Here is a 17,186-nt window from a genome sequence, read left to right as displayed (position 1 = left end):
ACTTAGGAGCAATTCCTTCAAAGACAGGAGATAGCTTGTTTCCCTAACGTATCTTTAAACACCCCTCTTCATTTCTCTATGAATCCTAGATTCAAAGTACTAACTGGGTGGCCAGCCAGCAACCCGTGATAATGCTCGAATTCATATATATTTCCTTTTTGCCTGGCTTTGGTTTTGTTTTAAGAAAATGACTCACTGAAACATGTGCGTGTGATGTCTTCCTCTCCTCTTCTGGTCTGTAACCCGGTTGCCTTCCTTCCTCATAAAGAACAGTCAGTTCTCCAGCTGAGTCCCCCTGGCCCACATTCAAACCCAGCCTCTTTTTCCATTACACTGGCTGTGTCTCTCTCCGGCCCCTCACCGATCCCGAGCCCTTGCGTTTTGCTGCTCATTCTACAGCAACGTGAGAGCAGCCTCTCCTGTCCATTATCTTCGGGGGGCTTTCAAGAACAGAGCATGTATGTAAATGGGTCTTAGAGGATTTCCAGTATGGAAAGGCCCATTGCCATGGCAGGCTCAGTGAACAACCGCGGACCACGCGTGAACCCTGCAGGTATATCTTGAGCGTTTACTAGACCTCTCACTGATGATTCTAAATTCCAGTTTCCGTAGGTAAAGGAATTCTGTATCAGAGCGTTCCCTCTGGACAGGCTTGCTTTAGAAGGCGAGGTTTGTACAGTGGAAAGAGCTCTGAATCCAAAGGCCCTGACTTATCTACTTGATGTGAGACAAGTCCCTTTCCCACACATGAGTTTCCTATAAAATGTGAGGGCTGGACCAGGGGGTCTCTGTGGTCTTTTCCAAGTTTAGCATTTATACTCCTGTAATCATGGGTCCAATGTGGCGATCTGCTGAGAGCCTCTGTGGAAACTATTGTAGGCAAGACTGAAAAGAAGGTAAAGAATGAACAGTACTTTAGAGAATTCCTGAGTCCAGTTATAGAAAGTGACTGTACTGTAGCCGGAAAATCAGTGCCCCCAATTTCTATCAGACTCGGGATTTGTCTCTTTCATTTTTCCTTTAGTTGAATAGATTTTCCCCAATATATTCTTACATGGTCGGGGGATTCTTCCCTCTTTTTCTTCTTCCAGGCTGAGGCCGTCCAGGAGGAGGAGGACGCGGCCGTGCATGAGGACGACCTCTCCAGTTCTGTCAATGAGCTCCCAGCAACCTTCGAATGCAGCGGTAGCTTTAGCCTGGACATGACCGAGGCAGAAGAAAAAGGCAGCAGAGCCCTGGACCAGTTTACTCTCGCAAGGTAAAGAAGCCCCGGGGGACATGAGTGGTGACAGCATACCTGGCGTGTTGTGTTACATTCACTGTATCTCAGGTGAAGGGCCACGTGGGCACTGCCGGGACTTCCTAATGAAGAGTCGGAATCGACTTCTGACTCCGAAGGCTCTCAGCTGGTCAGAGTCTTCCAAGCTAGGCGCAGGGCCTGGTATGGAACAGAAAGGGGTACTCACGTAGTGACTCCTAAAGCCATGGAGTAACATAGAGTAACCCAGAGCAACGTAAAGCCATAGAGTAACTCAGAAGCCAAAGAGGGGCCTGGGGACATGGTCCAAGCCTTGCGAGCTTTGAAGATAAGTAAGACGGGCAGAACTTGGAAATGAGGAGTTCTTTCCACTTCGAGTTAAAAGACAAGAACAAGAGGCTCTTTATAAGTTAAATACCTACTCTTTAAGTAGGCGGTTTTCAGCCTAGTGGCTGATGTTCTGAGACTGGTGAGATATAGTCAGAGAACACGAAGAGACAAAAATAGAGAGAAATAGATAAAAACACTGATGCAGGGGCGCCAGGGTGGCTCAGTCAGTTGAGCGTCTGGCTCTTGATCTCAGCTCAGGCCTTGATCTTGGTGTCATGAGTTCAAGCCCTGTGTTGGGCTCCACACTGGGCATGGAGCCTACTTAAAAAAAAAAAAAAAAAAAAAAAAAAAAAAAAAAAAACCCACTAATGCAGTGTCTAGAAAAAATCACAAGTGATAAGGCTAGAGATTTACTTCTGGAGAAGAACGACAGAATCCTAAAATCTCTCTTCTGAACGTGGAAAAGAACTAAGGAGCTTTTGATATGGCCACAGACCTTCTGTTATGGTGAGCAGTATCTGTCCTTGGAAGGAAAAGCTGAAGGTAATAGTACCTACAGAAGAACTTGACCTTTCGCCTGTGTTATCTCCCCTTTCTTCTTCCCTCTCCGTGTCTCTCGCCCTGCGTTTCTATCCTTCCATTTCCTTCTCTCCCTCCACCCTCCCCTCCTGGGCATTCATGCATGTGCAGCCATTAATACTCTCGCCCACAAAGGACAAGTGAAAAGATTCCAAATTTGTGTTCTAATGGTTCATAATGAAAACTGAAAATGCACAAAAGTGCCAAAAGTAATGTTTTTATGTCTGGGGAACAGCGGCTGGGAAAGCGAGACCGTTGCTGGAGGCTCTGGGGCAGGTCCCAGCTCACTGTAAAGGAAGTCAGAAGGGGAGGAATCCCAGAAATTCTGGAGGTGAAAATTCTCTTTCCTAGATTCAGAAGAGAATGTCGAAGCTCGGGGAAGGAGAGCTGAGTCCCCGAAGCAACCTCAAAGGGAGGAGCGGGCGGGCCAGCGGCAGGGCTAGAGCGGAGGCGACCCGGGAAAGGATGGGACGGCACTTGTTGACAGGGTTGTTTTCATCTTTCCCAGCTTTGGAGAAGGTGACAGGGGCGTCTCTCCCCCACCCTCGCCCTTCTTCTCGGCCATCCTTGCTGCGTTCCAGCCAGCAGCCTGTGATGATGCGGAGGAAGCCTGGCGCAGCCACATCAACCAGCTCATGTGCGACTCCGATGGCTCCTGTGCGGTGTATACGTTTCATGTGTTCTCCTCCTTGTTTAAGGTACAGGCTCACGGTCAGAGGACTGCGTCTCGCAGGGGGTCCAGCAGGCTTCCGAGGGCAGGAGGGGTGGTGGTTTTGTTCTGGGTTTGTACTGTTTTCTCCTCCAGCTACCCTTCAATGGCCTCTGACTCCAGCCTTTCTTCTGTTTAACCGTAATCTGCTCAACCTTCTCAAACTGCTATTGCAAAGGCCTCGCCCCCAGCCGACACAGTCTACATGCTGTACTGTTTGTGTTTGCCATTCCGGCTTTTGTGGATGTCATCCATTCCAGGCAACCGTGACACCAGAACCATCGAGTGGTATTTTCTGCCGAGCCTATCCTGCATCCCATCTTTCCTCTTAGACACTTCCTCTGTCTCTCCTTTTTCTTCATTATTCGTGTTTAGCCTTTCGTTGTCTTTTACCTCTTCTCCCCCATGAATTCCTTAAACGTGTCATAAATGCTTCTGAACACATAAACAGTCATACTTTGCTTGTCCTGGGTGAACCACAGCCTGCTAGTTGGTCCATACGGTGTCTGCACAAATTAGAAGCAGATGCCCCTTCCTCCAGACCAGTGAAGTACCGAGTGTGGCCAGCAGAGGGCAGGCTGGCTCTCAGTCCCTCTGCCAGGCACCCGTGGCATCTTGCCCATGGCTCAATGTAGCAGTCTCTGTGTGGACACCTTCAGATTTCACTTGTTATCCCCAAACACACTGACAACAATGACCGAACCAAAGAGATGGAGGGAACTCGACTTCTGAGGGGTGCTTGAAGGTTTATTTTGATGCCTGCCTGTCAGTGTGCAAATTCCTGTCAGTTCCTCTGTGTATCTTGCTCTGAACTTTTACTCCATATTTCATCAAATGATTGGTGGAGGTGGGAGGCAGCAAAAGAAGAGAAACACGGCTTGTTATGAAGAAACCCTGAAGGTCTTCCGTCAGCATTGGAGTTAACTGGCCCTCTGTGCTGTATTTGAAGCTGATCCTGAGAAAGTAGCAGGGCTGGGGGTAATGCCTAGCCAGGAAGATAGGTTATAGGTGAAGCTCGCCTGACATGGAAACATAGTTACCACAGAGTTTAAGAGAAACTAGTTTTAAAAAACCAGTATGAACAGCACTTCTTTTTTTAATATTCAGAAAATAGTGACGATTATATACGAGCAGTTCACTGTAGTTTACTCAGGGTGATGAGATTATGGGTGTCTTTTTCTCCCCCTTCTTTCACGTTCCTATTTTCCTATAATGAAGATGCCTTTCTTTCAGCATTTTTTTCTAAACTCATATTTGGTAACTCACAAAACAGAATTGCCACTAACAATACAAGGGAAACATGGGAAGGGACGATGTAGCTCCAGCCTCCAGTAGACATGAGTGGTGGGCGAACGAATGGACAGACAGGGGTGGAACCCCTTACGCTGTTTTCCAGGTTGAGTTCTGTGGAGTATATCATGAGAGGGGGACCGTAACTTGGCTGGCCTGAGGGATGGGCCCACTCATCGATTACTTTCAAGAAGAGCCATGGCAGGAAAATCAGGAATTCTATTAAATTCTATTGAATTCTATTAAAAGTGGGATCATCTGCCTTAAAAAATTTCCAGTTCAGGAAGCTGCAATTTAGTTACTATAAAAAGTAGAGTCTGTTTTTGAGCTTGATGGCCCTTCTTATGACCCATTTTTTGGAGAATTATATACCAGTAGTACTAATAGCTATGGTTTCGTACTTTGAGTGTTACTATGCTGCTCTCTCTCAAGTTTTCCGTTTACTTTCAGGGAAATCTTTTAGAAAGTTGACTGGACAAACTAAGTTGTGCCTGGGATTAACTGGGGGCCGGAGAGGCTATTAGGTTTAAGAGAGAAAACAATTGTTTGCTGAGAGATAGGAACTCCAGAAACACTCTAACATTGAGCCAGATGGAAATATTAAAACAAACCATGGGCAAGTTACCATTTGAGGCAAATTTACTTGTTAAGGATTTAGGAACAAAGTAATTTATTTTTAATATTGTTCTGAAGTCTTTTTTAAAATAATGGTTACTGGTTAATAATTTAAGTTTGGCTGTTGTAGTATTTTTTTCATATTACGGTCACTAAACTATTTGTGCTAAATTTTCTTGTCCTGAGCAGTACTTTTCCCTCTGCCTAGCAATGGCCGTGTCCTCTTGGCCCTCAGCTATACTCCCAGTGACACACAAACCCCTGATTGGAGCTCACGTCAGCGAATGAAGCCTTCCCTTCTTTCTCCCTCTCTGTCACCTGGGATCCCAAGCACATTGTGGTTACATCTGTCATGCTTGTCACATTCTATGAGAATTACTTGTCTGTTTGGCCCAGAGAGGGCAAGTAACAGTGTCTTACACCTGGCACAGTTGCTAACACACAGTAGCTGCTCAGTGAACGTAGGATGATGAATGGGAATCTTTTTTAGCAGGAATCTTAAATGGACATCTGACTTGATGACAGTAGACTAGCAGGTTGTCCCATGAGCTGGGAGGCGGGGCTGGGCCCTTGGGCAGGGGGCACTTTTGGGTTTGAGCTTTATTTTTCCATTCCTGTATTAGATTAATCCCTGTGCGGCTTATCTGCAATAATAATCATACAAATGTGTACCTCTTATTTCAGTTTTTAATAATACATTTAGCCTTGGGCCACCTGGGTGGCCTAGTCAGTTAAGTGTCTTACTTTAGCTCAGGTCATGATCCGAGAGTCGTGGGACAGCGCCCCTCATCAGTCTCCCTGCTCAGAGGGGCGTCTGCTTCTCTCTCTCCCTCCACTCCTCCCCGGCTTGTGCTCTCTCTCTCTCTCAAAGAAATAAAATCTTTAAAAAATACGTTACATTTAGCCTTAAGAACTTTCTCAACTGTTACCAAATGCTATGAGTCACAAAATAGGTATTAATAAAACATGCTGGAAATGAAATACATTTCAGGCATGCAGTCTATTAAGCTATTGTCATGTCCCCACCATGTCTGTGTACTGTTTTCCCACATTTTCCGGTGAGTTTGAAGGCCACATTTCCCTGTATTTAGTTGGACTTGGGATGGGTAGAGAGGAGGTAATTGCCAAAATAATTTGGTTTTAAAAGTGAGGAATTGATTTCTAATAGTCCATCATGGCCACCTTTCCAAGTGTCTTAGCCATCATGTGTCTTTCCTGCTGCTCCTGTGTTAGGATGTCCTCATTGTATCACACGGTGCCTCCAAATGATATGATGTGTTTATATGGAAGTCAGGTGAGGACAAAACTGAGTGTATATCCCCTCAATATTACCTGCCTTTATAAGAGACTCTAAAGTTCCCTGACAGATACTTCCCAGACCTCACCTTATCCTTAGGTCAAATGGAAAGAACCCCAAACTCTTTGGGGACCTGAATCCTACTCCCGGCTCTGCCACTCAACTAGGTGTTTGATGCTAGACATGGCATTTCTCGTTCTTTCTGCTCTAACATTCAGTCAAGGTTTTGGGGTTTTTTTTCTAATCGCACATAAAACTTACACCATAAAGACATATGTATGTTCTGCGTTTTGCCAAAACTCTCATATATATGAAGTAAAAAATCATTAATATGCAACATGGTTGGCATTTCTCTAATATAAAGCATAAAGAATCAACCTGCTGTTGTTTGGGGACATGTACTTTCCTCACAATAGGGCAGAGAGGATTCCTCCTGGATTTGATTCCACAACTCAAAAGGTATGACATCTCTTTGAGGAAAGCCAATGCCTCGGACTGGAATTATTTTTTGGTTAAATATTGTGCTCTTTTTGCTCAAGATTCTGTGTGTTGGAAGCTTAAGGGCTGAGACATGTTCCCATTTTGGCACCGACACGGGCACGGTGATTCAGATTCTTCCTAATTCTGGTTTTGTCCTCGGGCAGTATAGGAGAAAGCAGCTCTTAGGAAGCTCTGTCAATTTGTGGAAGGAATATACGCTCTGGAGTCAGGCTCCCCCTTCCTTTGTGACTTACTAGCTGCATGACCTTAGGCAAGCCAGGTCTTAACCTTGACTTCTTCCCCCGGCTGTGAGGGTTAATGAGTCAACATAAGCAACACTGTGGGATGGGGTTACAGACACCGGAGCAGACACACTCTCAGACGGAGATATTATTCCAGACCCAAGTAGCATTTACTTCCACTTTGCAGAGGCTCAAATGGCACTATTTTGGTGCTGTTTCTCAGGAAGCTGTGATCTTGGGGAACAGAAGAGTGTTACATCTCATGACCTTTCCTAACTCGCGCACATTGACGTAATCGGAGTAATTTCTCACTGACCTGACAGACAAGTGAGGAGGACTTGAGTTGCTGACCAGCACTAACCACCAGCAAAAAGAAAAGCACCATTTATTTAAAAGATCATAGAAGCGTCCACACTCTGAGAAAGGACACTTTAAGAAGAAATTTTGTCCACACTGGGGTGATCATTTACTTAAGACCAACATTCGCTCTACTCCCCATCTCCCCCACCTCTACCTGAGGACCTATGCTCATTTGCTATTTTTACAAAGATTAAAAAATCGGTTTTTCTAGTGCGTAAGTTAAAACTTGCCCTTTACAAATGGTAATTATTTTTTTGCCTTTCAGAATATTCAGAAAAGGTTCTGCTTCCTAACCTGTGATGCTGCCAGTTACCTTGGGGACAATCTCCGGGGAATCGGGTCCAAGTTTGTCAGCTCTTCTCAGATGCTCACCTCCTGCTCCGAATGCCCTACACTCTTCGTGGACGCGGAGACTGTGAGTACTCCCGTCTCTGGCGGCAAACGGCCGGCCCAGCTTACTAAGGTGTGGAAATGCCGGGAAGCATGCTTGTGTTGTGGCTTGTCTGAAAGACACCGTCAGTGTTTGCAAGCAGCGCCGTGTTGTGACAGGACCCCCAAAGGCCTGAGTCTGCACAGTAATGATGCACATTACCAGCCAAGGCCAAGTCATTTCAGAGAATCGGGAGAAAAATCCTCCTCGGTGCTCCCCTCCGTGTCCTTGGCACCTCTCTCCAACAGCTCTGGCTTTGACAGCCTTGAATAGGTGAGCGAACCCCCAGAGCTGACCTAGCCTGTCCCCACAATCCCAGGTTGGCCGGCCAGATGGGGCTCCAGAGGCAATATGTCCTCCCTCTGCTCACTCCCAAGTCTCAGATAGAGGCTGACTTCCCCCTGGAGGGATTCATCCAGCCCAAACTGCAATGCTGAGTGTGAGGGTTGATTAAAGCATCCTCCGGCTGGCTGCTAAATCAGGACTTTATAAATAAAAGTCTAAGCCTGCATGACGGGTGAGCTCTTTGAGGGCTCGTGCCCTCACGCAGATCACACAACCATCTCATACGCTGAGTAATTACTGAGTTGAGAACCAACGCGGATGTGCTTTGCTTTCAAAAGTCTCTGAAGAATTAGTCTTTCCAAGAATTTGGTGGTTAGCTACCTTGCAGCAGGGACACAATAAGAGAAACCATTCTGTCTTAAATGATTTAAAGTTCAGATTAACTATAAAATCAGTTCAAAAGTCTGTTTGGGTCTGTCTTCACACTACTTGGAGTATTACTAGATAAAGATACTAGAGTTCGTGCATAAAATGGGTATAGTTAATGTGGGCTCCTATAGACACGTGTTAAGATTTGAGTGTCTATACCGATATGGAGAAAACAATATTTTCGTAGGAGATTTGGATCAGCAAGCTCATATTCAATTGCCATTGCAGCTGATCGTGGAGCAAAATGACACGTTGCACAGTTTACTGAGCCACTGGTCCCCATTTTACATTATTTCTAAATATACTTCTCTTTCCTCTCTCTGTGGCCATGCCTGTGTCTAGTTATCTCTAGTTGTTTTAATACAAATGATTTCCCTGTCTTTAGCTCCTTTCTTGTGGACTTCTGGACAAGCTCAAGTTCAGTGTTTTAGAACTGCAAGAATATTTGGATACCTACAACAACAGAAAAGAAGCCACTCTCTCAGTAAGTTTCTGTGTTTTGGTGCGTATACATTTAGTTAAAATCAAATGAACCCCACCACTATGAGCCCTGGGGGGTGTTGTGACTAATGTAAGATGATAGGGTCTGCTCCTCCGTTAGGGACTACAACTCCAATTTATTAGTGGTGGAACTGTCAACACTAGGGAAGATACAAAAATGGTGTCTACAAAAGAGTCTTCTGCTTTCATTTTTAGCCCCATAATTTCCCTACCCAGAAACTGGGAAACATGGGTATCTGCTTGATACGTCTCCTTGTCAAGGTCATTAACTTTTCTCAGAGATTTAATAAAATCGTTAATTACTTCCTTCCAGTGTTTGCCTCACCTGAAACTAGATGGAGTGGATCTCAGCTCTCTCCTCTTAACTACTCTCAGTAGCTGCCTCTCCCTGATCTCACTGCTTCTCCTGGCCTCGACTCCTGCTCTTTATTCTCTTTTTCCTTCATAGATCTGGACTGTAAAATGTTAGAGACAGAGGTGATCCAGAAACCAGGCAAACAGACCCCCCGGTTTCTGACCAGTAATTGTGTGTAGTATCTATGGGACACCTTTTGTAATATGCCAAACACTATTTTAAAATCAGATGGACGTGAGTTCAAATCACAGCGCAGCTACTTAAGGGTTAGTGAACTTGGATAAGTTACTTACCTCCTCATCTCAGATCTATCATCTATAAGATGGTGATAATAATTAATTTGCAGAATTGTTGTAAGGGTATAACAATTATAATAGTCATAGCATATATCATTTCCTGCGTCCTTTCTACTTGCCCAACAACCTGATCAGAGTTACAGCTCTTAAATCATGGAATGCTCACAACTAGCCTGGAGTTGCTATTATTGTCCTAATTAGCTAGGATGTGGAGAGCTGGTATTGAAACCCAGATCCATGGGATTCAAAAGTCCATGCTCTCAAACACAACACAGTATTGCCTTTAAAATAGAAATAACATCTGTAAACTGCCCAGCACAGTGCCTTATACACAGAAGACGTTCATTATAAAGTTGCTTGTTTTTTGTTTGTTGTTATTGCTCTTTTCACGATCTACCCAAAGGCGAGAGTCCTGACATTCTCCTGTAACAATCCCCATTGTCTTCTGTTTCTGTGGCTTTACTGGTCATGGCTTCCCAGCTTCTCCGTCATCAGTTAATAAAAATAACCCTCCCATTCTTCTCGGTGAACAAACCAATCTTTTGGTGTCAGATATGAATTTTAGTTCTTCAGTGCTTATTGTTTTGTGCCTGGGGGTTCCTTTTCATATCTGTATTAGTTACTATCTGTGTTAGTTTCTCTCCCAGATACTTAAGGATGGCAGAATGTCTAAATAGCTGAGCTGTCATTTTAATAGTGTTTCTTACATTGAAGTAGACCTGCCCCCGCAGAAGCCACCCAGTATAACAGAGAGGTAGGTGGGCCATGAGTCCCATGATCCAGGATCCCCCAGCCTGTGAGGAATTGTTGGTTTTATTCCCCAAATCTCGATCATATGAAAGGTTTCTAACTGTATGTGATTTTTTTAAGTTTATACATAAATAGGAATGGTCTGGTGAAACCATCCTCCAGGAATATTGTATCACAATGCTGAAGTTATATACTTAAATGACCGTCACAAGGGGCACCTGGGTGGCTGCTCAGTCAGGCACGCGTCTGCCTTCGGCTCAGGTCGTGATCTCAGGGTCCTGGGGTCGAGCTCCATGTCAGGCTCCCTGCTCAGCCGGGAGTCTGCTTCTCCTCTTCCTCTGTCCTGCTCATGCTCGCTCTCTCAGTCTCTCTCTCTCTCAAATAAATAAAATCTTTAAAAAAAATTAAAAAAAAAATAAATGAGCATCATTGAACCCGTATGAATAGATATTTTAATCTCAAATAGATTAACCAGAAAAAAATAATTTCAAAAAGGCATTACAGCAAAATTTTATATTACTGTGATTAGAAACTTCATCAGTTTTCCCTGACAGGACTGATGATAAAACGTTCTCAGGACATCACTGATCTTACCTATGTCTGCGTCTCTTTCTGACAACAGTGGCTTGCAAACTGTAAGGCAACATTTGCAGGAGGATCAAGAGATGGAGTAATTACCTGTCAACCAGGGGACTCGGAAGAGAAGGTAAGGAAAGCCTGTTAGAGTTTCTCTTTTCCGTGCTCTGACAGCGTGTGTTGACTGTGATCCACCCAAGAAGCATAGAGCATGAGAAAGGAAGACACGCAGTGGGTCACCCCATTCCGTTCACACGAAGCCAGCAGAGTAAGACGGACTGATGTTCAAGCCAAGCATGGCTGTGTGTTGATGGGATTTGTGGGGAGGGGAGTCTCCTTTTTGGAGAAGCAGAGGTCTACAAATGATCTTTTTGCTGGACATCGTTTAACTATACTAATCATCTCCTAATATAAATCTGCTCTTCCTTTAGAATATAAAACCAAATGTCGTTCATTCTTCACCGAATCATTTAGTTTCTTCAGTGAAGGAAATCTTTGTTGACGTTTCAGCAGTCACTCTAAAACAGCTATGTTTTTTGTCATTTTGAATTGCTCTAAGTATACTCCTCAGACCAGCTGGCTTGTAAATGTGTGCTGTGTTGTCAAGGCAGTGGGGCAGAAAATTATGAACGGATTAAAATCACTCGTTCTGCAGTTATGTACTAAGTGCCTCCGGTGTGGTCCACACGGTGGATACGATAATGAACAACAGACAAGCCTGCACCCTTGTGGAGCTTCCGATCTTGTCTGGGAGACAGTAATCAAAAAATCATATAGGTGCAAACAGCAATAAGTGCTATTAAGGAAAGACCCATACGCTATGCAAGAAGGTAGCAAAGGAACCTGATCAAATGGGGAGGGCAGTTCTGAGAAGCCTTCTCCGTGGAACTACCATCTCAGTGGAGATCTCAACTATGAGCCAGAGGTAACCAAGTGAAGGGGAGTGAGTAGAGAGCCTGTGCAAAGGCCCTGAGGCAGGAGGGGACGTGGCCCTTTGCAAGAACTGAAGAGAGCCTGCATGGCTGCAAGTGTGGAAAGCAACTTGGAGTAAAGTCTGAGAAGAGTCTGGAGAAGCTGGCAGAAGCCAGACCATGGGCTTGGGTGTTTATCTTCACAGCAATGGTAGGCAATTGAAGTGTTTTAATGGGTGGGTAGGATTAGATTCAGGCTCCTGCACTCTACTCTGGAAACAGACTGAAGTGCACCAGAGTGGATTAGGGAAGTCAAGGGAGGAGGCTGCTGCCTAGTCAGGCAGAGGTGATACCTTGGAATTACATCACCACTACTGAAAAAAGCATTTTGGATTGGGTACCCTTCAGAGGATGAGAAACCATCTTCCTGTGTTAGACACAGTGCTTTACTGAGGGGTAAAGACAAAAAAATTTGAGGGGTGTACCAGTGGTGCAATTCAATCTGATAATTGTTTTGAACAAGTTTGCGGTCCTGAGAGTGACTGTTCTTGCCATGGGTGAGTCCCTAGGTGAGCCCCTCGGTAAGTGTTAGTGAGAGGTACGAGATCGAACAAGCAAACTACAAGACTGAGAAATAGCTAGATAGGGTTCTAACATGTGGGCTGCATTTCCACATCACTGCCCTTCTTGAGGACGCATGTCTTTTCACATTGTATCTTACAGAAAACTTTCATATTCCTGAAGTCACTGATCTTCCTGGGCATGGGAGACGGGGCAAGCTGTGGCAGCCCCATTCTAGAGAAGGAAACCAAGCTTGCCTTGTCCAAGGCTTCATGGTTGATAGGCGATGGGCAAAAACATGGCCTGGGCGCAACATCTGGAAACAGGCCAATGTACATAACAAAGGGTGTATCTATATTACATTTTTAAAATACGGGTTTTATGACCTCACATGAGATGTCTCCAGTAAGCATAGCTGAATGTGCAGTTCAAAATACAACAGAATCCATCCTTTCCGTCAGCCCCTGCATATGCATCTGTGATGGGCTGCCTCAAATGACATGTGACTCTGATTTTCACTGAATAACCTATGCCATGAGCATACCCCAGAAGTAACGTGTTAAGTACATCATACATACACACACACACACACACACACGGGCTATGGTACAGATTTTTTGACCACCCAGTAGCACCCATGCCTTTTGATTCCAGGCCCAATCATCTCTCCACTATACTCTGCTATTAAAATAAATTCAGTCCAGAGAAAAGTTACCAAGTTATGACTTACAATTAGCAAAAACTTAGTCCAGTTCATGATACAGTTGGTCTAAGTGGACTATAAAAACAGTTATCTAAACGTTTACCCTCAATCATCTAATTCTGTTATATTCTCTATAATCAAATCTCAATCAGGAAAATGCAATAATACGTTGCAGATTTCTGGGAATGAGGGTTAAAACAAAATCTATTATTTATTTGTTCGTTTGTGTACAGCTTCCTGGCTAAATCTAAAACCTCGGGACTTCCAGTTAAATTATCCTATTTCCCAAACATTCCAATTTTCAAGTATGTGTCTCTGTTGTGCTTATAGTTTATTTCTGTAGTTTTCTTTTGTTCAGTTGCTCCTTCCCCACTCCCATTTCGTCTCCACGTCCCTTGAAGAAAGATTTCTGTTGTTTTTCTTAATCTTACTTCTTGCCAGTGTTTTCTTTTTCATTGCCTCCTCATTGTCCCCTTTCTATGCACCTATGTTGTAGTCCTGTTTCTTCTCATCCCTTTTCTTGTCTTTAGACTTCATTTCTTCTTTCAAGTATTTATACGTGACAACTCTGTTAGCATTATAATAAAAGCCTGAGAATACAAACATGGAAAGAAGAAACCAGTCGTTTTCAAGCACCATACATATATAATCTCCTTTCATCTTTTACAACAGTCCTTGGAATGGTTTTTCCAATTTTGCAGATAAGAAAGTTGAGGCTGAGAGGCTGTCTGCAGGCCAGATTCTTCCCATCCCCAGAACGCATACTTACTCTTAGTTTAAAGGTAAAAACATACACATAGGAAAAGGCTAGAGGACAATTTCCAGCATCCGTCTAAATGTCTGTAGGGTTTTAAGAACCTGCATAAAACACCCAGCAGAGAGGAGAGAGGGCTTGTCAGGAAAAGGTCAACAGAAGGCCATATTCTGAGTCTGATGTTTCCAGCGTTTTTGCAAAACCAACCTGGCTCTCTTCCCATTACTGGCATTAGCTCAGTGTATTAGAAACTCCCTGCGTGGCCTGTGGATGTAGTGGTGACCAGAGAACCCAGACAATGAACAAATGTCCTAAAGAAGATGCTTTTGGTCCTTTGTATGTGACAATTCTAAGGTTGAAGCTGGTCTGGAAGGCAAATTGTATACCATCTACCAGAGAGGGCGCTCTCCCACTGAGTCAGGCAAGGCTGGGTGGTTTGTTTAAATCTTCGGGATACTTTGTTAAATTCTCTGTAGACCCTGGAAGTAGTTTGACCACTGGGCATGCAGTTCAAACTGCACATTCTCTAATCCCACCCACCTCACCTAAACTGCTGAATGTGAGGTCTGGCTAGGCACCGTGGGGAAAGTAGAAACGAGGAAGACTGCGTTGCCATTGCAGAGAACACTAAATCGGGGCCAAAAACGGACTGTAAGGGCAAATGTGGGGGAAATCTTTACACGCTACTAAAGGTGGGCCTTGAGAGTGGATGATGGTGTTACTCCATTGAAACAATCTTACGTCCAGAGTTGACAGAGATATTATTTTGCTAATTAGAGCTACTGTTTGGCTTCTGTCCGAAGGCAAAATCCAACAACTGTTTGACCTCAGAGCACAGCTTACCCTCAAGTGATTCTCTCCACTCTTTTGTTTAGTCAGGTTCCCTGTCTTCTGGAACAGTGTGAAGTTGCCAGTTATTCTGAGCATGGAGGCAAGTGGAATGGGGATGGGAAGTGACCTTAATGACTCAGAATCTCTGTCTGAATGCAGATTGTGGAGTAAACATGCCAATGATTATTACAGGAGTGTTTCTGTTTCAGAGAAGTGTGTACTTTAGGAAAGGATTAGAACTTGGCTTACTGAACTTAGCAAAGTAAATTCTTGAGCTCTTAGAGATCAGTCTGCCAGAGATGGAGACGGTGTACACGCAGGCATATGGAATCTTCCCATCCCCAAACCCTACCCAGCCCCATCTGGTCTTTGCCACAAGCTGATTTCTGGTCATTCCAAACAGGTGGCGTAAGTGAGAAGTCACTGCCGAATGGTTTGTAGAAGGGAATATAATTCCTTGATGGGTGTTGAATATTTATTTTCTAATTTCTCTTGTATTCTTAACATGAGGTTGCAGGCATCAAAATAATGTGGAAAGGTTACACTGGTAACCTGTACACTTGTAACCCAATTCACAGCCGTGTTTTATTAACTGGCCTGATTTAAAAATTAAAATCGCCCACACATACACATACACTCACAACAGATCGCTGTCTCTGAAAAAGAAGAGCCAGCAACACTGGGGCTGCCTTCTTACATGGTGGCCACGAGCTTGGGCTGCACATCAGCGGCCTGTCTGGTCCGCTGTCCGCCATTTCCCGCCACATCCCAGAACATGAGTTCCTAGCCCTGAAGGCAAGAGCCGGGTGCCAATCAATCAGCATGATGCTTGGGCTGCTGATTTTCTTATAATAGAAAAATGTGTTGCTGTACTTAAGGCCCCCAAGTGGGGAAGTGGAAAACCAGACAGGGCTGTGTGTTTCAAAAGAAATGGGCCACCCATTAGCACCCGCTTGAGAGTGAGTTACTCTTGCCTGCGCGAGAAGCATCTCTATGTATACAAGATGCAAGTGCCTGTCTGCTGGACCTGCTCACTCGGGCATCTGTTAGTGGAGAATTCTCAGTGCATGTACAAAACAAATGGTTTCTCTACCAAAAAAAAAAAAAAAAAAAGCGTCTCTAATACTTGGGAAGTATTTTTGAGGGAAGCCTTATTTTAAAAGACAGGCATGATTAGTGGATGGTTTAGGCTTCCGGGTGATTATAATAGCCATTCTCCCAGAATAACGCCCGGTGTACACTGAGAAGAACGTAAGACGAGGAGTATGATTGGCATGTGTCCCATGAGAGCAGTTTCACTGATTGGCAGACCCTGCTTTCCCCAAGTTTTCTCAGCCTGAGCCAGAGGAGGGACAAATCTCTTCGTGACCTAAACCAGCACTTCTAAGTAAGAATCTGGGTGTCCACTGACCTTTCCATGTCCTGTGGAATTCATGTGGAGTGGCTCCCGCTGGGTCATTGGAGTTAACAGAAACGTGGGGCGGGGAGAGGCAGCCCAGCTCCGGCTGCTCCGGATGGCAGCACGAGCCTGAGCTCTTCAACGACGAATCCGGCTCACCTCCCAGGTCCTGCAGAGCTGGCCCTGGCACAGCTGGAAATGTTCCCATTTCACCCGTGAGAAGTGATGTTAGTGGGCACAGCCCCAATTCAACAGGTATTTCTGAGCACTCCCCAAACATGTGGCTCTTCAGAGTCAAGGACAATCATTTACATTTAGCCCAACTACATTTCATCATATATTCAAATCGTCATTCCAATTACTAGGGTCTTTTTGGACACTAAGCCTCCCAGTTACGTGCTTCCTAGCCCCGCATAATGTATGCACGAGAAGGCTGCAACCTCTGTTCTCACACAAACTGAAGGAGACAAGTTGCAGTTTCTGCAGTTAAACTCTAACCCTTTAAACATCACCCTTCAGATGGAACCAGTTACTCTTATATAAGGAATCCTCTTCCCTGCGTTGGCTGAAAAGATGTGTCTGCTGAACTTAAAGTTTTCTTAAAAGTAGTAAATACCTCGGGCTGTGTAATCTGTATCATAGGCTTAAAGGTATTTGTCATTCAAAGCTTTGAAAGATATCCATGGCCAAGGTCCAAAAAACTACTCAGCACACATAATATGACAGTCATCAGTGAGCCAGCGCCAAGTGATTTTAGCGACAGGCGAGCGCATGCTGCTTATGCCTCCTTAGCAGACCAGATGCATCTCTATCCTGGAGTCAGGAAGCTGCGACCTTAGGCTAGCTCGTCTACATTTTATCCCACTTAATGCAAGCCAGTGGCTTTCAGAGATTAACTATGATGAAAATAATAGCTGTTACAGCACACGATGGCTCATCTTCTGTCATGGTGAACGTCTCTCAGATCGTTACCGGACTGGCTCATGTCGTAAGCATAGAACTCACTTCAGAGCAGAATACAGAGAAACAGGAATGGCTATGCTACTGTTAACGAACAAAAATTAGATTATTCTGGGCTTTTAAATCACCCTGTCTGTGATCAGTTTTTAACATCTTGGTTTCTTGATTTTTTTTTCTTGTTTTGAGAAAATATACCTCTAAATCCAATTTATGGATCAAGTTATATGAGGCGTGCAGGAACAGGGCTTGAAGAAGAAACTCCTTCTGACCAAATAAAACAGTGCC

At 44.4% G+C, this 17,186-nt stretch overlaps 2 protein-coding genes across 8 annotated transcripts in view; one reads left to right on the top strand and one right to left on the bottom strand.

Moving 5' to 3' along the window:
• The window catches only part of FRY (FRY microtubule binding protein), a 429,999-nt gene that overhangs the window by 400,256 nt on the left and 12,557 nt on the right, over positions 1 to 17,186 (top strand). For all 6 annotated transcript variants that reach the window (XM_048215644.2, XM_048215641.2, XM_048215639.2 and 3 more), the window contains 5 exons: positions 1,092 to 1,258; positions 2,676 to 2,865; positions 7,426 to 7,575; positions 8,690 to 8,788; positions 10,829 to 10,912. In XM_048215644.2, the coding sequence (XP_048071601.2) occupies positions 1,092 to 1,258; positions 2,676 to 2,865; positions 7,426 to 7,575; positions 8,690 to 8,788; positions 10,829 to 10,912 (690 nt within the window). The remainder of the gene's footprint in view (positions 1 to 1,091; positions 1,259 to 2,675; positions 2,866 to 7,425; positions 7,576 to 8,689; positions 8,789 to 10,828; positions 10,913 to 17,186) is intronic.
• ZAR1L (zygote arrest 1 like) overlaps positions 1,956 to 17,186 on the bottom strand; it is a 63,672-nt gene continuing 48,441 nt past the window's right edge. The window contains exons 4-5 of one of the 2 annotated variants that reach the window (XR_008958294.1): positions 15,954 to 16,133; positions 1,956 to 10,598 (exon numbers count right to left, since the gene is read on the bottom strand). Coding sequence is in view for 1 of the 2 variants with exons in the window: in XM_026493104.4 (XP_026348889.1) it covers positions 16,080 to 16,133 (54 nt within the window). In the remaining variant the exon portion in view is untranslated. Of the gene's footprint in view, positions 10,599 to 13,287; positions 16,134 to 17,186 lie in introns of those variants that run through there. The other variant, XM_026493104.4, reaches the window with a different exon arrangement.

The sequence above is a fragment of the Ursus arctos genome, unplaced genomic scaffold (assembly GCF_023065955.2).
Source record: "Ursus arctos isolate Adak ecotype North America unplaced genomic scaffold, UrsArc2.0 scaffold_10, whole genome shotgun sequence".
Taxonomy (NCBI): Eukaryota; Metazoa; Chordata; class Mammalia; order Carnivora; family Ursidae; genus Ursus; species Ursus arctos.
The sequence above is the reverse complement of the archived record's forward strand: the minus strand, read 5'-3'. Positions and strand labels throughout refer to the sequence as shown.